Below are 21,378 nucleotides of genomic sequence, written 5' to 3' on the forward strand. Positions count from 1 at the left end.
CCTCAAAAAGGGAACCAATCACAGAACGGGGAGGGAGCAGCAAGACGATGACGATGTCTATGCGACACACCGAAGCAGTTTGTTTATATCTATGGATCCAACATGGCAGCAGACGCGAAGTTACCTTTCGATGCAGCCTTAGATAGTGTTCTAAGTAGTTTAGAACGCAAGTTTATTTCGTCTTCTTCCTCGTCGAACTCTGTCGCTCTACATACGTCATCTGGTATAATTGAAACGATTGGCTATGAGCTACGTACAGGCGCATTTGATAGACATTCGTAGCGCCCAATAAACGGCGCTGGGCATTCGTAAACCACGCCTCAAATACGAGAAAATTAACATGTGGTTCCCAGACCAGGTCTCAATGAGAAGAGGTCTGACATTAGCCAGGCTAATGCTTTCCACTGGGGCGAATGAAGTCTGGTTTCACATTATTATCACCCAAACCGCCACAGCTCCGGTCCAGAGACACGATACACAGAGCGGATCATATGATCGAGTCGGCACAGACCAGAAAACTCTGCACATAATTCTGTATTTTAAAGCGATATGGAGGAGATTAGGATGAAACTGTGGCTTTACCTGAGCTCAACGGCTCTGGCCGAGCTGTGATTTAAACGAAACGCTATTGGCTATTTTTTTTAAAGGGGAGGAGCTGTTCGATATGTCCCGCCCTGTCTTCCTGTTTCAGTGGAGATTACATCAACACATTGAATAATGCTGCTTGTTTGAAGGCGCTTCAGTGTGACTTTAACTGACTCGAATTACTAACTTTTTATATTACATTAAAATATTAAATATGAACTTTTAATATTTTACACATTTTGTCTATTTCATTTTTCATGTCTATTTTCATTTTTATAATTAATTTAGTCTGTTTCTATTTTCAGTGCTGGATATAATTCATAACTAAGTCATTAATTACTGTAATTCAATTACTTTTCCCTTGAAAAAGAAAAATTAAGGGATGTTTTTAATGTATCTTTAATACTGTTCAAGTTCAAGAATAGTTTATGCAATTTTATATTATTATTGTTTTTTATATTATTAAAAGTGCAGTTTCATGTCTATCATTGTATTGTTCAACTGGTTAAGGTTGATATGGGATTTAGAAAGTAATTAGTAATAAGTAATGCAATACTTTTAGAGATTAATTAGTACAGTATTCTAACAATGTTGGCGATGTTTAATTAGTAGCTATAGCTAGTAATTAATTAGCCTAATTTTTTCACTTACCAAACACTGTCTATTTTGGATACAGGGATTAAAAAAAATTGTAGGAATTTAAATGCTGTTAAGTTAACATGTTTTTAACGTTTAATAAAAGGAACACTTCTTTCGCAGTTGTTGTTCATGTATGTACATGTCACTGCTAACTCTATGTGGGCAGTTTCATCTCCATAAATGTAAAGTCACTGATTCTAAGCCCAATTTTAGGCTTTTCTGTGTTGATTTAAAGTTTTTATATGACTTTCTTTGTTTATCAGCCAACAAGAAAGCTGCTAAAACTGCTCTGTTGTTAAAAAAAATGTATTGTTTCATTATAAGTTAGGCTACCTCCTGATTTCCTGAAGATTACTTTTTTAAGTTTCATGTTATTTATTTCTATTTATTTTCATTCGTGTATTGTATGTTTAATTTCAATTGCTTTAAATGTTTTATGAATACTTCTTTTAGTAGACTATCTCTTACTGTATCTTGCTTGAAAATGTTCTTTATTGCCTTGCTCTACCTCGAGTTTTTGTTATCCAATTTTTTGTGTGTGATACATGTATCCCCTGTGATATTTGTTCAATAAAAAAAAAGAAGAAGAAAAAAGGAATAAAAAAGTACATGTCACTGTTAGCTGTTTAATATTCATAAGCCAATCTTCCACCACATTCATTAATTCGCCAGCTGACTAGCTCTCAACGTCTCCCTTGTAGCCAATCAGAATGCCTTGCCGGTTTACGCAATTAATATTCAAAAGTCAAACCTTCATCGTAGTAGTAGTGGTACTAGTATTACGGTCGACAGTGACGGTAGGAGTTGCATCCTATTTTTGCACGTTGCACGAACGAAAATTATAGGCATGCCATGTTTATCTTCGGCATTTCAGTGGCCCGAGCGGTGAGAAGGTATTGTAAATTCTGTTGTTTAACACACGTTATGCTGTGTGTGTTGTTGTTTGACTGGGTTGACATACTACTAATAACCGAATGCCTGAATGTGACTGGGGTCAAATAGACAAGCTATAAATGCACGAACTTTCCTTCCAAACTTTAGTATTGCAGGATATCTGGTTTTAGTCAGGTTATCTCATTAGCTTCTCTCTGAACTAGGCAATGCAACTGGCATATGTGAAGTAGTATTAGTGTATCACAAGCAGATCAGGTTCGCATTCCCTAGTTTGACAGACATGTGAAAGTGTCCATCGTTAGTACGGAAAACATCCACAGCTTGCGACCCTGCACAGCACACAGTTTCTCTTCTATATTCTCTTCTTTGTTTTATGAACAGTAGCCTAATGTGTAGCTTTTCTTTTTCTAAAGTTACAAGAAGCTGCATTGAAGAGCCCATGCAATGCATGCAAGCTTATATTTGCACACTGGCTCTTTCTGGCTCTGGCTCTGGCTTTCTGTCACTGGCTCTTTCTTTCATCCAGAAAGAAAGTGTATTAATACTGGCTCTTTCTTTGATATAATGCAGAGTCATTATATCTAGCTCAAAGCTCAAGATGACACTTCAGAATGGATCAATCATATCCGCCCACAGCTGCTCCAGCACAGTTGACAAGAACAACGTCCTGCGATGGGACCTGAGCCCAGAAGAGATCCGACATCGGACTCAGAAGCTGATCCAGCGGATCCAGCAAGCCTTTGACTCCGTGGGCTCCGTGGACATCGGGAAGGTGTGCTTCGAGAATACTCTGCAAGTCATTGCAGATGCAAAAGCAGATTATGCCGGTGAGTGGCGAATGATAGCCTAACTTTCATATTGTATTAATGTGAAGTTTTTTTTCATCTGCTGTCATATTCACTTTTCCGTTCTCTGTTTCAGCTTCACGTCATATGTTGGACTTCCCCCAGTATGTGTCTCCATGTAAAGAGGTCAGACTGGCGAGCACCGAGGCTGAGAAACGCCTGTCCGATTTCGATGTGGAAATGAGCATGAGGGCGGATGTGTTTCAGAGACTTATGGTCCTGCAGGTAACACAACCACACACACTACAGTGCTGGATTTAGATCATTCCAGTGTAGAGTTATTCTGAATAATTCTGCTATTTTATTTCATTTTATTAATTGTACAGTGGAAAGAGTATCCAATTTTTATAGCCTATGATAATTTTCGTTGGCTATATAATAAATTGTGTCTCAGAGCACGCAGACGAAACACAATAAACATGATTGCCACGGCTAAAGGAGTGTATGAGCACTAACCTCTAGCCCTCCATCCAAATATGTTCTTCTCCACTATTTAGTACACAAAAATGTCTATGTCAAATGAGAATGTAACAGTATGCAAACTGATTCTTAAAGCGATAGTTCACCCAAAAATTCTGTCATTGTTTACTCGCCCTCATGTCGTTCCAAACCCGTAGAACTTTCATTCATCTTCAAAACACAATTGAAGTTATTTTTAAGAGCTATGTTTCCATCCACCTATTTTTATGCGCATTTTGAGATATCACATAAAAAAACGCTGGTTTGAAACGCCAAGATGAGCATAATTAAACAAGTGCGCAAAAAAAACTAAAATAGATATTTTTTTTATCCGATAAGAAAAAAAAAACTACGATGGAAATTTACCGAATAAAATTCTCAATGTGTATAAAAAAAAAACATGGGGTGGCATAACTAGACCAAACCAGCCGGACGATCTCGTTGCACAGCATCTGAAATGCTTAATTAATTTATTATACTGTATAGCATATGAAAATTATTATAGGCTATACAATCGCATCTCCTACTACAGCAACTTCCATTTTCCTTAGTGATATTTAGTTCCTGTTTATCAGGAAGTGATGATTTTGTGCTCACTGAATGGAAACAGTGCTTTTTTCACAAACGTTTTATGCGATATTCCATTTTTGTGCATAATTTTAATTCGCAACTTTGGATGGAAACATAGCTAATGAAACCTGAAAGCTTTCTATTCCTCCATTGAAAATCCATTCCATCAAAAACTAAAAGCTTCAAGTTCATAAATAAATCTTAAGAGTAATCCATATGGCCAACAGCAGCTCAAACCAGACTTAAAATGAGACTTATAGCCTATTCACACCAGGAAAGTCCGATAGTTCACTTGCTTTGGTCCGGACCAAATAGAATGTTGATTTTTTTGGGTTTGGTACGGTTCGAATTCACACTGCTCTTTTTGCAAGTGAACCAAAATGTGTAAACAAAACCACACGTGTGCTAAGGTCGTCCATTCATTGGACAGGAATTCTCAAGCAGGGAAAAGCAGGAAGTGCAGGCACAGCATGGAGATATTTTGTAATGTAATATTTGTTATTTTACTGATTTGGTGTTATTCTCTACAAACGCAATATGAAGAAACTATGGTAGTATAGATAAAAGCCTGCCCGCACTGACAATTGATTGCTTGGGTCCTTACATGCGCTTCTTGTGGCACACCAGCTGGCACACACACGCAAGGTCTCTCGCTCTCTCTCTCTCTGCCGTGCGCGCGCTCTTGCTCGCTCGCTCTAGATTCCGGGAGATTTTAACTGATTTGCGGGCATCAGGGAGCTGCTATCGACATGCGGGAGACTCCCGGAACTTCCGGGAGACTTGGGATGTCTGTATAATAAGACACCATTATGCCAAAATGACCGTTTTGTTAAGTACAGGTATTCTCATAAAAGAAGAGACAAATAAAAAGGCGTAGTTTTCTGCAATTGGGTCGGTTCATGTTCACACCATAAACAAACCGTACCAGAGTTCGTTTGGAACCGTACCGAGACCACCTCTTCAGCTGGGTCTCGGTTCGATTGTTTGGTCCGCACCCGAGTTCGATTGCTGTATTCACACCTGCCCAAAAGGTCCGCACCAAGGGGGGAAACGAACTAGAGTTTGATTCAATCGAACCAAACGAGGCAGGTGTGAATACACCCTTATATTAGCTTCCTTGCTTCTTGCATGTCAAGCAAGCACATTCGAGCCTGAATGCTCTATGTATGTGTGTTGATCAATGTTTATATGCGACTAAAAGCCTAAATTAAATCTTGAACAGTAATTGGGTCTTTTCAGAAGACTTGCCCTGCGCTCGAATATGCCCACTTCCCTACTATATAGTAGGCAAAAAACAGTATGTGAGACGAGTAGCATGTCCGAATGCATAGTATTGATAAAACAGAAGGTGAAATACCTGGATGTCCTACTACTTCCACTGAGATCCTGAAGTGTGGATCTGATGGACACTTTACTATCCCGAAACGACACAACTGATGCTGTTGGTCAAATGGCGGTTACAACATGGTGGATGCAGTACATCTAGATTTCATTCATATTACACACATTCATAGCATATAGAACGTACCTTTTTAATGGTTGCGAAACTTCAAACCAAATTTCATACCGACTTACTGAACAATATGTGATTTCGGATGCAGTTTAGGTTTAAACCACCCGATCCATATGGATTACTTTTACAATGTCTTTATGAACTTTTTGAGGCATCAACGTTTTGGTGTAATAGACTTTTAATAGAGAGTCAGAAATCTGTCAGATTTCATCATAATACAGTGCTATGCATAAGTTTAGACACCCATGCTAAAGTTGACTAAAAAGAGGAATAAAAAATCATCTTTTGGAAATTGAACTTAATGCCTTAATTTAAAAAAATAGGAAAAATCCAACCTTTAAGGACACCAATTTTCTTTGTGAATGAATAATGTATCGTAAATAAATAAATGTTCTTCCTTAAAATACAGGGTGCATAAGTTTGGACACCCCTATGTTAAATTCCCATAGAGGCAGGCAGATTTTTATTTTTAAAGGCCAGTTACTTCATGGATCCAGGATACTATGCATCCTGATAAAGTTCCCTTGGCCTCTGGAATTAAAATAGCCCCACATCATCACATAGCCTTCACCATACCTAGAGATTGGCATGGAGTACTTTCCATAAGATCATCTCTCAATGCAAATCAAACTAGCTATTAGGCTAACTGAAATAAAACCATGCCAATCTCTAGGTATGGTGAAGGCTATGTGATGATGTGGGGCTATTTTAATTCCAGAGGCCAAGGGAACTTTATCAGGATGCATAGTATCCATGAAGTAACTGGCCTTTAAAAATAAAAATCTGACTGCCTCTATGGGAATTTAACATAGGGGTGTCCAAACTTATGCACCCTGTATTTTAAGGAAGAACATTTATTTATTTACGATACATTATTCATTCACAAAGAAAATTGGTGTCCTTAAAGATTGGATTTTTCCTAATTTTTTAAATTAAGGCATTAAGTTCAATTTCCAAAAGATGATTTTTTTATTCCTCTTTTTAGTCAACTTTAGGATGGGTGTCTAAACTTATGCATAGCACTGTATCTTCATTTGTGCTTCAAAGAGGAAAAAAGGTCTTATGGGTTTGGAACAAACTGATTAGTAGTTTTCTTTATGTAATAATTGAGTTAATTTAAATCAGTATTTTTAAATGTTAAACCCCATTTATTAATATTGTAACCACCTCAGGGATGTGATTTTTCTGTATTTATACGGATTTCCGAATTTTCCGATCTGAAAAGTATGATGACCCAGGTGAATTTCTTAAATCCGAGAAAATAAATGATTGGTGGTGATGACGATTGAAATCGCAAAATGGCCTTAAACAATTACTAAATAAATGTAATTACAGGACACTATTATCATGTTTGCCAGGATTCAAAGCACTAAATGCAGTAAAAAAACAAACAAAGGCCAACCATCTTCCCAACTCCGTAATGAGAATAGTTTATAAATCTGTAATTTTCCTTCTTTTTGTCTTTAGCTTATCACATGACATTGCCTTCACCTGCTTATTACAGTTTATTGGTCAGTTTTGATGAATGAATATGTGTTGTTTGTTTTATCACTCTGTCATCACTCATCAATGGAGAACTTAATCTCTGGGTACTAAAAAGACGTCTGGCAAGCTGGAAACCGCGTCCAGTTTCATGGGGTGACCAATAAAATGAGGCATGTGGCGGTGTTGGCTGTCCAAAACAGTTTCATGTTGCAGATTTCTCAAATTAAAATGATTATTTGAGTGGAAATCTCCCGTTGGAGTGGAATGGACACTATGTTGCGCCTACTCAAACTTTCTACTCCAATAACGCTCATTTGACGAGGCTGTCCTCTCTCCAGGGTATTTACTGCCTTTTTAATTGGGCTGTAATAAAGTGATCCCGCTATTTCTACCGAAGGCCAGTGTGGCGTCCTCACTGAACCTGTGGAAGAGTCCATTCACAGAAAAGCATGTGACGCTCGTACGGTGTCATCACTTCACCATGTCAGTTTGGCCTGGTGTCAGAACCGCGGCAGTAAACATAACTTCAGCTGTCTCAGCATTTCCCTCTTTATCTTTATAGGAAAAACAATCCAGTGGTTTATTGCCTGAGTCGGAGAGATTCCTGGGACGACTCATTAAATTAGGCAAACGGAATGGATTGCACTTGTCTAAGGATATACAAGAAGTAGGTTTGGTTTGGTTTGGTGTTTACTATAAACTTGCCTGTGAGGATGAATTCACATATAATCTTGATTCTTCTTAGTAGAGTGTCTCTATCACTATTGCTCATGCTTTACAGTATTTACTTTTTAGTGATTTGAACAAACCCAAAAACCTGAAAATGGACACCGGAGCATCAGCTTCTAAAATCATAGCAAAATTGTCACCAGCAAATACCACTTATGTTTTGTTTAGAAAACTGAGCTGCTATTCTAGCTATTATTGCCAATAGAAAATTTAGCATGAAAAAAAAAAATGTATGTGTGTGAAAAATGTATGATAATAAATACTATTTTTAAATGATTCTGATAAATATTAAGTAATGAATGTAAAATCATGTATAGAAGTTTTTTTTATTATTAAAAATGTATTATTTAAAATTATAATTTAAAGTTGTAATATCTGTAAATGTGAAATGATTCATATTACTATGAAACATTATATTAATATGATAAATGTACATATAAATGTATATATATATTTTTAAGTACTTAGCATTGAAAAATACTTTTATATTTATATGCATTTATGAATACATTTATATAGATGTATTTAAAAGGATAAATACAAATTTTAAATCTCACAAATATAAAAAATAAATGTAAAACAATGTATAAAGCTTTTGTTTATATATATATATATATATATATATATATATATATATATATATATATATATATATATATATATATATAAATGATTAATTTATGTTATAATAACTGCAAATGTACAATTTTACGTATAAAAATTAAACAATAGTAAAATTATAAATGTAAATTAATACATTTAAATTAATAAGAAATAATACATTTATAATTTTTTGTTGGGGTCATGAAAACATTGGCAGGGCAAGGAGAAATTTGGACTTTTGTCCCAATTGAGCAAGCAGAAAATCTTCACTGTTGAGTCCTGAAAAAAAAAAAAAAGTTATTAATTATTTTTATTGGTCTTTCCATGTCTTTTTTTTCTTTCTCAGGAAATCAAGTCAATCTCTAAAAAAATAAGTGAACTCTCCATAGATTTCAACCAAAATTTGAATGAAGAAAATACAGTGCTGTTGTTCTCGCAAGAGGAGCTCAGTAAGTATGTTTATCTGTAGTATAACAGCTGTTTTAATAAGGGGCTTTCGCACCAGAGGAGCAGTTTCATAGTTCCTGTAAATATTGGCGCAAGTACCCGCTTTTTGGTGTGTTCGCACCGCAGGAACTGGGAACAATTTTGGTTATAGGAACGCCTTTTGGGTTACACTAAATTAGCTCTTGTAGGGTGTAACTCAACAGGAACTAGCAGTGATGCAACTGTATGTTGATTGGCCGAACGCATGCCATGCGAAACACAATCACCCGCCATTTTTAAAAAGCTGTGTAAACAAACACAGTTTACATACTTACTCCACAAACTAACTCCAGGAACACGGAAAACAGTGATAGATGGAGGCCATGAACTTCTCAACCTTTACGCTACGGAGTTGTTGATGTTGTTGAATGCAGCGCTTAAATTACGTTTCTGTCAGCTGGCTTACGCCACTTCACAGTTCTTACCGCCGGTGCGAATACAACCAGGGAAAAAAACATTTGGTTCTGCGGGACCGTCCTGGTAGCTAGTTCCTTTAAAGGTTGTATCAGCGACTTCAGGCCCAAAAAAGACCCAAACATAAATTATCACATTCATCTAATCTTTCCTAACGATCCGCTAGCTGCCCGCCTAATTGGTGAAACCAATTGTTTTTGTGTGCAGATCTCAGAGCCTAGGCTGCCTACAGAGACGCGGTTTTTGACAGCATGCTTATGGGACGGGCAGCTAGCGGACCGTTAGGAAAGATTAGATGAATGTGATCATTTATGTTTGGGCCTGAAATCGCTGATACAACCTTTAACTACCCCGTATGAAAACCCCTTTAGTGAACTCATCTTGGACACACTTTTCCTCCTTTCTTTCTCAAGTGGGTCTTGCGGAAAGCTACGTGAATGGTCTGGAGAAAACAGAAGATGGGCGGTATATAGTCACCCTTGCGTATCCCCACTACTTCCCCCTGATGAAGAGATGTCATGTTTCCGAAACCAGGAGGAAGATGGAGATGGCCTTTCACAGCAGGTGCAAGGATGTAGGTTCAACTCGTACTTTGGGTTCAGTTAGGCTTTGGAGGATTAGCCCAACTGGACTGAACAAATTGTTGTTTCAGGTGGAAAATCAGGGTATAGTTTTCCAGCCCTGGCAACTCAGTCATGGAAATAAAGCCATGTCCTAGTTATGCACTATTAATGTTTGTTCATTGTTTACAGGTGAACACTGCTATTCTTGAACAGCTGATTGAGTTGCGGGCAAGGCTAGCCAAACTTCTGGGCTACAGCAGTCATGCCAATTACATGCTGGAAATGACCATGGCCAAAAATTCAGAGAATGTGGCACGATTTCTTGGTATGTTTTCTAGTCTCTTTGTCCAGTTCTTTCTGTGAAGATCTTCAGGCCTACATTCAGGCACGCACAGGTTAATTCTGGAGTGACAGGCAGTTTGGTGACCCTTGTCCTCATGTTCAGTTGTGTGACCTGACAGTTTCATTATGTTGTCGTCTGTCTGTGGTGTTGCATAGACTCCTCTTGTAGCATTTTAGTTGTGCTTTGCTGACTCTTTGTTTATTTTTATAATCATTAATTGAAAGATACTATTTTACAGGCAGTTTTACTTGTGCTGATGAAAAACAAATTATATGCACGATAATAGATAGAAAACATATTATATATAAGAATCCATAGTAGTTTCTAGTAGTAAACTAGTAGTTTCCTTTATTTCAAAAGTCTACAAAAAATATTATTTTGAATCGGTTTAGTGAGTTTTGAGTAAAAATACTGGTAACACTTATTAAACTGTAAAAAGCACACCTTAAAATAAAGTGTAACCACAATATTGGTCAATCAGTAAATGATTTTACACATTATTCACTCAAAAATATTTGAAAATAACTTTAATCAAAGAGCACCTATATACAACCTTTGAGCGCAGTCAGATATGTGTTATATGAGATGTTCAAGATGTCATTATGTTGCAGATATACAGTTGCAATCGAAATTATTCAACCCCCATTGCAAATCAGGTTTATTGGCAAAATGTACAGACTTTCAGCTGTTTGCAAAGAACAAAAGAACAAACAAAAGTAATTGAAATAGCTCAACACAACAAACGTTTCAAGTGGTTTCTCCAAATTTAACTGAAAATGCAACTTTTTATGCCTTCTGCAGTCTCAAAATTATTCAACCCCCTGAAGAGAATCCCTCACAACAGTGCAAATCTGCAAAACAGGTGTTGCCTCAAGCACACCTGATGCAACTGATCAAGGGCTTCATTAGTTGCACCAGGTGCGCCTGAGCTAGAACACATGAAATATCTGAACTGGCTAGGTTTCTTGAGTGTCACGTTTGACTGCAAAAGTCAAAAGAATGGTCCAAAAAGTTAAGAGAAGATATCATCGCCCTTCACAAACAAGGAACAGGATACAAAAAGATAGCGAAGGCACTAAATGTTCCTAGAGACACCGTTGGAAGCAAAGTTTGTAAGTTAAAAGTTATAGGAACAGTGTTTACACTACATGGACGGGGCAGAAAAAGGAAACTATGAACGGCTGCAACCAGATTTCTGAGAAGGCAGGTTCAGAAAAACCCTCGAGTGACTGCAGAAGACCTGCAGCAAGACCTGGAGGCAACAGGCACTGAGTGTTCAGCTGCACAGTGAAGCTCGTACTAAACACATGCCAGAACTCCAAGACGTACACCACTACCCAAAACCACAGGAAAAGTCAGCTCAAATTTTCTCAAAATCATATAAATAAGCCTAAGAAGTTTTGGGATTCTGTTCTGTGGAGCGATGAAACAAAACTGTAACTTTTCGGCCCTCTGGATCAGCGGTGTGTCTGGAGGAAGAAGAATGAAGAATATGCTGTAAAGAACACTCTGTCTACAGTTCAGCATGTTGGGGCTCGTGATGCTCTGCGGCTGCTTTACATCCTCTGGCACTGGAAACCTGCAGTGTGTGGAAGGCCAGATGGATTTACTGAAGTATCAGGAAATCCTAGGAGAAAACGTCATGCCGTCAGTGAGGAAGCTGAAGCTTGGGCATCATTGGACCTTCCAACAGGACAATGATCCCTCCAACAGGACAATGATCCCAAGCATACCTCAAATTCCACCAAGGCTTGGTTGCTGAAGAAGTCCTGGAAGAGTCACCTGGCTTGAACCCCATAGAAAATCTCTGGAGGGATTTGAAGAAGGCAGTTGCTTCAACTTTGCGTCCTGCAAACCCAAGAGTATTACTGAACTGGAGGCCATTGCTCATGAGGAACGGGCTAAGATTGTTCAGAAACGCTGCCAGAAGCTGCTGTCCGGAAATACATCTCGTTTGCAGAAGCTCATAACAGTATACGGGTGCTCTACTAAATACTAAAGATGCTTGCCATAAAGGGATTGAATAATTTTTAAAACTGCAGAAGTCATTAAGGCCCCATTTACACTGCATGGTTCAAGTGACCCGATTACGATTTTTTCCTCTCATGTGGCACAGATCGGATATGACCGGTGAACGTGTAAGCAGGAAAAAAACGCATAGATTCCGATTTTCTCAGATCGGATTCAGGCTTCATTAATATGTGGTAATAAATCGGATATGAATCGCATACGTGCATTTGCGTGTGCCATGTAAGCAGACAAATCGGATATTCCCCAGTAAATGCGAGTCGTACGTCATTAAAAAAGTGACGTCAACTCAGGTGGACACCACCAACTGAGTGAACCACCACCGCATGTTGAAACCACTTGAAACATTTGTTGTGTTGAGTTATTTCAATTACTTTTGTTTGATTTGTTCATTGAAAGTCTGTACATTTTGTCAATAGACCTGATTTGCAATGGGGGTTGAATTATTTCAATTACAACTGTATATAAGATTCTAAGATTTGTTTTTATGTTTTTGAAAGAAGTCTTTATGTTCACCAAGGCTGCATTTATTTGATCAAAAATAGTAACAACAGTAATATTTTTAAACATCATTACAATTTAAAATAACTGTTGATAACACTTTTTTACAATGTCCTTGTTATGTTACTTGTAGTTACTTACTGTAGTAATAACTATAAATTATGCATAATTACATGCAACTAACCTTAAACCAAACCCTAACCCTATAGTGCATGTAGTTAATTATTATTATTATTATTATTATTATTATTCAGTACTTAAATGTATAATTACACTGTAACAAGGACACCTTAAAATAAAGTGTAACCAGACTGTTTTGAATTTAATTATATTTTAAATGTAATTTATTCCTGTGATCAAAGCTGAATTTTCAGCATCATTACTCCAGTCTTCAGTGTCACATGATCCTTCAGAAATCATTCTAATATGATGATTTGATGTTCAAGAAACATTTCTGATTATTATCAATATTAAAAACAGTTCTGCTGCTTCATATGTTTGTGGAAACTGTGATACATATTTTTCAGGATTCTTTAATGAATAGAAAGGGGTCAAACACTATGACCACCCACAACACAAGTGAAGCACATCATGGTGACTATTTTGTATCAGCTGTGTGTGTAAAGCTCTGGGCTTTAGTCTGTTGCCATAGTCAATGTGTGGGATGTTGCCGAAATGGCTTGGAAATCTTACAGCAGGATAAAGTTTCCTGTCACCCAGTACACACAGTTCCAGGTGTCGCCCTGGCCTCCAGATACCCCAGATCTCAATCCAAATCAAGCATCAGTGGGATGTTCTGGTACAAAACGTCCCATTCATGGTCACTTTACCCAATGTGCAGGACTTAAAGTGTCTGCCGCTAATGTTTTGGTGCCAGATAGATACCACAGGGCACCTTCAGGGGTGTCAGAGCGGTTTTGGCAGGTGCTCATAGTGTTTTAGCTCTGAACAGTTTTCCAGCTGTCTAAATAACCAAACTGTTTTTGGTGCTCAATAGATGAGTTGTATACGAGGTTGAGACCAGTTGGCGAGCAGGAGCGGCACGACCTGCTGTCACTCAAACACGCTGACTGTGAGAGGCGGGGCTTGGCCTTTGACGGACAGCTGCACGCATGGGACATGCCCTACTACATGAACCAGGTGGAACGAGTGAAGTTTGCGGTGGATAAGGACAAACTGATCGAGTACTTCCCTCTGGAGGTGGTGACGGAGGGCCTGCTGAACATATATCAGGATCTGCTGGGTCTGGAGTTCCAGCAGGTGGAGAACGCCCATGTGTGGCACGATAGCGTCAAACTGTACTCAGTACTGGACTCTGTGACTGGAGAGGAAATTGGACAGTTTTACTTGGACTTGCATCCCAGGTAAACCATTCTAGACATTCTAGATCCATTATAATCCATTATGTTTTGGATTGTCTAATTGGTCTTGGCTAACTAGTAAATTTTCCTTGGTCAACAAGCTTCAGCAGAAATGATTTGTTCATAGACCAGCTCAATCAGCTTGGTTCTGCTAGTGAACAGGATAGCTATGCTGGTCCAGCAAAGTCAAGTGGTGCAACCAACATGCAAAAAAAATTAAAACAGGAAATTATATCATGGAGATGAGATCAAGGTCATCAAGGTCATCTCTTTTGCTGTGTGTCCGTAGGAAATATCAGTTTACATTTCTAAACATTCCTTTTGCCTTTAATTGTAATAATCTAGTGAGATTTTTGAATGCAAAAGGAGTCTGACAGCAGCCGGTATGATCTGATCTCACCATCGAGTCTGTCTGTGATTCCATGTAGAAAACTGAGACAAAGGTCAAGTTCAGGGAAGAAGGAGCTCAGACGTTAAACATAACTTTAATTGTAAAATAAACATAAACAACCAAGCAAAAAGCACGATAAAACGTGCTTATATATATGCACCATATAAGCACGATAAAAACTGCAAGGTAAAATGTCCTGGGCTCTCGGCCCCACCCTGCTGTATACCACATTAAAGTTATAAAACTTTAATACATTAGCTCATTCATGAACATGAGTCCCGTCAGATTGCTTTCCATCGGCTGCGGAGGTGAAGACGACACTCCCATGATTCCATGCTCATTCACCACATCATCAAGCTACACCTTTGTTATTGTTTTGAATAAGTGACCTCTAGCGGCGACATATTTTGCCTTTAAACTAAAATTGAAATGAAAACTGAAAATATAAAAACAAAAGCGAATTCAAAATATTAATAAATACTATCTGTGGGTTCTTGATGAGTCTAAAATCCAATAATCTGAATTTTAGTCCTTAAAATGTGGATTTAGGTCTTATTGGCTTATGAAGTTAACGTTAGTGCTCAAAACTGAGGGATAATGAAGGATTTTGAAGAGTACAACTGATGGACACTTCATGATCCTTTGTGCAGCGTATACAGTTGTGCGAGAATCGTGCCTCCTTAATTGGCTTGGCAAGATAACGCAGAAGTGTGTTCCAGGGAACAGTTGTTGGGTCCCCGGCCTACACCCTTCTTCATCTCTTCACAGTTCTCACTCTGCAGGGTTAGGGCATAGGGATGAGTCCTTCAGAATGAAACGCAGGGTCAATACAAATTTGGAAAATGGTTGAACAAAGCCATCAAATTATTTATTTTTTTCCTTCTAATGTTTATTGTTTTATTTGATATTTTGTTTTTTATTTCATTTTAGCCCATTAATTTCTTGGTTAAACACAGTTCTGTGTAGTCATATTCAGTTGATTGTTCATGCTGAATGTGAATAGATAAAATTTGGGACGTGAAAGGACATGAAATAAGTCTTAAATTGCATTCATAATGGTCTTAATAAAAATCTAACATTTAGCCTCTTGAAACCTGCAGAAACCCTGCATAAATAATACAAAACATAACACTGAAACCAGCCTGGAAATTCGTGCTGATCAAAACTAAACGAGGTTTGTTAACTTAAAGCACCCCAGTGCAGTTCTGAGTCTCTTAAAGGTCCCGTTGCATGCGATTCCATGTTTCAAACTTTAGTTAGTGTGTAATGTTGCTGTTAGAGCATAAATAATATCTGTAAAATTATAAAGCTCAAAGTTCAATGCCAAGCGAGATATTTTATTTAACAGAAGTTGACTACAAAAAAACGGCTCGATTGGACTACACCCCTCTACTTCCTGCATTAGTGACATCACCAGAACCGTTTCTTGACTAACCTCCGCCCACAGGAATGCTCCCTCAACTCTACTGGCTACTTGCGCACTTCTTATAACTTAGGCTACTGTGTTTACTCAGCTCTTACGGTGATTTTCTGAAGTAAAACTGACGCTTCATCTTTTGTGTGATGTACAATAAACTTTATTAAACTCATCAGTACATGTTTGATCATCATTCAGACAGCAGACTTGTAGGCTATTAATAAATAATGGATACATAGACTACAAGCAGATGACAAATACGTTATAATAACCGTAATTAAACTACTAAACCATACCTGTTTCATCTCTATACAGCAATCTGACTCTGTAGGCATTATTGTCCGACTCGAAATGAACGCCGTTACTGAGAGTTTCTGATATTATCATCATTCCGTGAGATGAATTTTTCCTGACAGACTGAGCACGAGCTCATGAAGCTCCGCCCCCTGTGTCGTCCAGCAGCACCTCATTTGCATTTAAAGGGGACACACTGAAACGGCTCGTTTTTCTGAGCCCCAAAAAATGTCAATTTAAACATGCTGTAAAAAATGATCTGTTGGGTATTTTGAGCTCAAACTTCACATACACACTCTGGGGACATCAGAGACTTATTTTACATCTTGTGAAAAGGGGCATAGAACGGGACCTTTAAGAGCATGCAGATGAAATCTGATGAATACTTCATGTGCTTCTCTGAGGAACTGGCTTATTGGCCGTGGATGTAATGACCTCCAGATGTATTGGTCTGTTTTACTCTTCAGGGAAGGCAAGTATGGCCATGCTGCATGCTTTGGGCTCCAGCCAGGATGTCTTCGGCCCGATGGGAATCGTAGGATACCTGTGGCCGCCATGGTGTCCAACTTCACAAAACCCACACGCAACTGGCCTTCCTTACTGCAGCACCATGAGGTGGAGACCTTCTTCCATGAGTTTGGACATGTCATGCATGAGCTCTGCTCCCGGGTATGTCAGTATTCTCAAACGTAAAGATCGAGGGTCCGAATGTCTGAGACCACACTGAATGAAAATCTCAGATCAATAAGAAGTAAAACTGGTGGTACCAAATGTGCTTTTCTGTGTCAACCTGCATGTTCCAGACGCGCTATGCAGAGTTCAGTGGGACGCAGGTGGAGACTGACTTTGTGGAGGTGCCGTCTCAAATGCTGGAGAACTGGGTTTGGGAGAAAGAGCCTCTCAGGAGGATGTCCCGCCACTACAAAGATGGCAGCCCGATCCCAGACGGCCTGCTGGATAAACTCATAGCATCTAGAGTGGCCAACACAGGTCAGATCTGACCCCACACTCACCACATCTATATAATCAACATCCGTATGTTCAAAAACATATGTTTGAACTTATTTTGAGGGAAGATTATTCAGAGGGAAGTAACATATATACATTATATACATGACATTACATATATATGTTGGCCTAAAATGATCTTACAAATATGAACAAAATTATATTTTGCATAAAGTAAACGAAGCCTATTTCGGGAACATTAAGATTCCTTTTTAATTTTTTAATGGCCATGAAAGAGTTTTGGTGATGGTGATTCTCTTTAGATTCACTGTTATGCAATTGCTTTATTTAAAATATTTTTTAATTTTATTTATATAACAAATACTATCTTTTTGTATTAAAATAATGAAAATTTGGGGAGAAGAGAAATTTGCTTGAATGTCACTAAAATATTGCTGTGGTCTTAAAAATAGGATTCATTTTCTTAATTAACTTAATTACTAGCCCTCATGTTGTTCCAACCCCGTAAGACTTTCGTTCACAAAAAGTTTTCTCGTCGCTTGATAAACTTAAGGTTGAGCCACTGTGGTCACTTGGACTATTTTAACGGTATCTCAGACTAACACCAAAGTACTCTTGTGTCTTAGTTATTGGCCATATTATAAAATATTTATTGGTTTTGACATATTAGGTCACCCTTGCGTTCGATTAGTAATTGTAATTCGACACTTTGTTTAGTAAAAATTACACTATTTACAGTTTACTGCTGAAACATATCTCTGATCTGACAGCTTTTCTTGTTACTTTAAATATCTTCTATACATATTTGTGGTAAAGGGGTAAACACACACACACAAACATTTTTTTTTTAAATATATATCAGTTTTTTCCATCTAAACCGGTGTCTGTCCGCAGGTCTGATGAACCTCAGGCAGATTGTTCTCAGTAAAGCTGACCAAACGCTCCACACTAAAGACAGAGCAGACACTGCAGCCGAATTTGCCAAGCACAGCAAAGACATCCTGGGAATCCCAGCCACACCAGGTCATAAACACAGTCCCAACACGCTTATGACACCTCGTCTAATGAGCACATCAACACATCATCGACTATTCAGTGTTCAGCAGCTCGGTGTGAACACTCGTTACACATGCAGAGAGCTTAGCCACCCACCACAGAGCTCATTTGCATATGGGCGCTGCTTTTACATGCTTTTTCTACATAGACTTGTGCTAAACTTGTGTTTTACTGTTGCGTTTGCATCTTGTGATACGGCTAAAAACATGGCGATGACCCTGTTGCCAGAGTCCAGTATTAACCCTTTATACGATCACACCGGTGTCATTAGAACGTCACTCTGCGTCATACAGACTATATGAATTGATGATGTGTTTTATTCATATCAGATACACATTGTGTTAGTAACTATAAAGTTTACTCTATTCTTCTCCCACTTCACCAGCCACTTACTTTCATGTATTTCGTGAAAAGTGGATGAATTGACGTGCTGTAAATCCAATTCTCTGAATTGCGATGCAAACTACCACTATCATGCGTTACAGATCAGCAAACATGATCATTATTAACGTTTATAATAATAATGTGATATGTTCTAAAATAACTCGCACTGGGCGTCAGCTATAATATTTTAAACTTACGTGTGAAAGGGTTAAATTGATTTAATTACATCACTCAGCAAACGTCTCTAGACCCTTTTTTACTCAGCCTGGTGTCTCACGTTTTCAAAGGAAACATGCGTTCTGTGTGAAGAACAGCCACAGAATGTGTTTATTTGTTATTTTTTTATCCACTTCATGGCTTTTCCATAGTTTTTCTTTGTAAACATGACACAGCATTTAAGAATGCACAAATGCAGGAAATTAGATGAATTGCCTCTTAAAGGTACAGAAGTCCAATCTAGAGGTTTAATTGTAAAAGTCTAGACGGACATGTTTGACTGTTGTCTTTTGCAGCATCTCACACAGGACATGGTGTTCTGAAAACACAACGCTGAAGTTAGAAGAAGTTTAACTTTGAAAGAAACATCTCTAGACACTGCGTTTTTTCATTTCACTGCCATACTGGATAGTGACTGATTATATGTAATCTGGATTACGTTATCAGATTCTTGTAATTGGATTACATTACATTTTAAGATACTCATAATCATACTACAGTTATATTTTTTATTGATTACATATTTAAACAATGTTAGTAAATTATTCATAATTCTCCCCAATTCTTCTTTTTTAATTTCTAAATAAATTTTCCTGTCTAAAAAAGCCTATCACTTATATATGATATGTTCGAAAAGATTTGTGTAATTGCACACAACAGCCACTAGTCGTGTGGCAGTAGTTATATGAAAAACATTAACCATGTATTACTGTCTTTGGGAGGTTTTTGTCTTGCAAACACATTAAAACGCACAAATTCATATAATTTCATGTGTTATTTATTATATTGGGTTGACTAAAATTAGAAGAAAAAACAATAAATTTCAAGGTTTACAATTAATTCAGTGAGATTAATGTACGGTAATAAATGATGTAGTAAACTACAATCAAATCTATGCATATAATCAAATCAAAATTTGATTCAAAATTGAGAATTGATCATTTTTAATCGAATCACGACCTCTTTGATCGATTTAAATCGAATGATTCCCACCCCTAATGTATTCATTTAGAAGATGTTATGATATTTTGTTATGATATGACCTGGATCCTCTTGAGCATTATCTTCATATGTCTGTGTGCATGATCTCTGCAGGCACAAACATGACGGCCAGCTTCAGTCACCTGGCCGGAGGATACGACGGGCAGTACTACAGCTACCTGTGGAGTGAAGTCTACTCCATGGACATCTTCTTCTCTCGCTTCAAGAAGGAGGGCATCTTGAATCCAAAGGTTTCACTCTTGTTATTCCAGCTTGCCATTGGTCAGAGTGAATGCAGAACACATGTGACTGATGTTTAGATTGTCTCATCATGGCACAGCACATTTTAATAGAGAACTGAGTCATAATAGCAGTTGATAGTTACCACATGACTGATGTGCCAGCGTTTCCACATCCATATGTCCATTTAGGGCATGCAGCAGACTCTTATCAAGAGTGACGCACATGTGAGTTCATTGTCAAACTGCTGTCGAGGGATTATCTGCCACCAAGAGATAAATATTATTTATAATTATAGATACCTCAGGAATAGTACTAGCTGAGAATAGATTGTTCATACAATTGTTGTGTAAATGAGTGAGTGTTGTGTCATAGTTAGTCATAGTATTGTTGAAGGATGAGTCTGTGTTGCATTCAGAGGAAGATTATTTGAAGAGCGCTTTCACAATGTGTGTTTTTCAGCAGCTTTACAGACAGCGCTTGTTTCAGTGCCGTAGTTTAGATTAGATTAGTGAAATTCCAGTGTATAAATGACACCATCTGGTCATTAATGTAATCATATGTTTTGATTATGTTTCAGTTTGATAACTGTGTGTGTTGACATGCAGGTGGGCCGGGAATACAGGCGCGTGGTCCTGGAAACGGGAGGTTCAGAGGATGGCATGGATATGCTGAAAACGTTCCTGGGTCGTGAGCCGTGCCAGGATGCGTTCTTTCAGTGTAAAGGACTCGCCCAAACAATTACAGAACAAAACTCTCATTGACGTCGGACTGTGAACTACAGGAAAGCAACTTTTCTGAATGTATAGAGATCCAATGACACATGCATCCTTAGTTTTCATTCTAATAGTAGTGATATACAGGATATAATATTATGTATACATTTTAAGTCGTATTTCCTGCTGGTGTTTTGTTTAATTTATAATAAATTACACATTTAAATGAAGGTAGCTGTTAGCTTGTATGCAAACTAAGTCATGCATGAAGAGTCTTCAAGGTCTGTGCAGTCTCAAATTATTTTTCGTGGGGAAATAATAAATACAAAATTAGGTTAACTTCAAAGCTTACTTCAAACAGATATTGCCAAAGTTAAGTGAATTGACATTGTAAAGTGCAAAATATAAATCTGTATTTCCATGATGAATAATGTATTTGCAATACAGGGATCATAACATTATGTTAATAATTATGTAAATACAGTACTATGGTGCTGCACACATGTTATTATAAACCAGACATATAATGCCTCGTTTTATGCCGTATCCAGAAAGAGTCCTTGGCCTGAAAAGTCGAAGACCCCCGTCACTGAAGATTTAAAGTGACAGTGACACCAGTGAACACTGGGGGGAGACAGACACCAACCGATAGCTCTCTGAACGAGCCAGTGTTGAATAAAACAGTTTTAGACATTT

At 37.9% G+C, this 21,378-nt stretch overlaps 1 protein-coding gene across 4 annotated transcripts; it reads left to right on the forward strand.

The window, feature by feature from the left end:
• The first annotated feature begins 1,949 nt into the window (after positions 1 to 1,949).
• nln (neurolysin (metallopeptidase M3 family)) lies at positions 1,950 to 21,378 on the forward strand. 4 transcript variants are annotated; one of them, XM_081353727.1, is made up of 13 exons: positions 1,950 to 2,117; positions 2,689 to 2,945; positions 3,040 to 3,188; positions 7,553 to 7,657; positions 8,669 to 8,771; positions 9,636 to 9,796; positions 9,975 to 10,110; positions 13,655 to 14,021; positions 16,588 to 16,789; positions 16,924 to 17,110; positions 17,984 to 18,112; positions 19,841 to 19,977; positions 20,575 to 21,378. In XM_081353727.1, exons 1-13 carry the CDS (start codon positions 2,077 to 2,079, stop codon positions 20,728 to 20,730), a joined length of 2,130 nt encoding a protein of 709 aa, XP_081209853.1. In that variant the 5' UTR covers positions 1,950 to 2,076; the 3' UTR covers positions 20,731 to 21,378. The 4 variants fall into 4 exon arrangements, with proteins under 4 accessions (XP_081209853.1, XP_081209855.1, XP_081209856.1 ...); XM_081353728.1 differs by having other exon boundaries at positions 1,994 to 2,021; XM_081353729.1 differs by lacking the exon at positions 17,984 to 18,112 and having other exon boundaries at positions 1,983 to 2,117; positions 20,575 to 21,374.

The sequence above is a fragment of the Scardinius erythrophthalmus genome, assembly GCF_964197995.2.
Source record: "Scardinius erythrophthalmus genome assembly, chromosome: 23".
Lineage (NCBI taxonomy): Eukaryota > Metazoa > Chordata > Actinopteri > Cypriniformes > Leuciscidae > Scardinius > Scardinius erythrophthalmus.

Bases quoted from the DNA above. Each gene is read 5' to 3' on its own strand.
- nln (XM_081353727.1), top strand. From the start codon at position 2,077: ATGTTTATCTTCGGCATTTCAGTGGCCCGAGCGGTGAGAAG. The intron at 3,189-7,552 runs GTAACACAACCA...TTATCTTTATAG, and splicing joins AGAGACTTATGGTCCTGCAG to GAAAAACAATCCAGTGGTTT. The intron at 8,772-9,635 runs GTAAGTATGTTT...TTCTTTCTCAAG, and splicing joins GTTCTCGCAAGAGGAGCTCA to TGGGTCTTGCGGAAAGCTAC.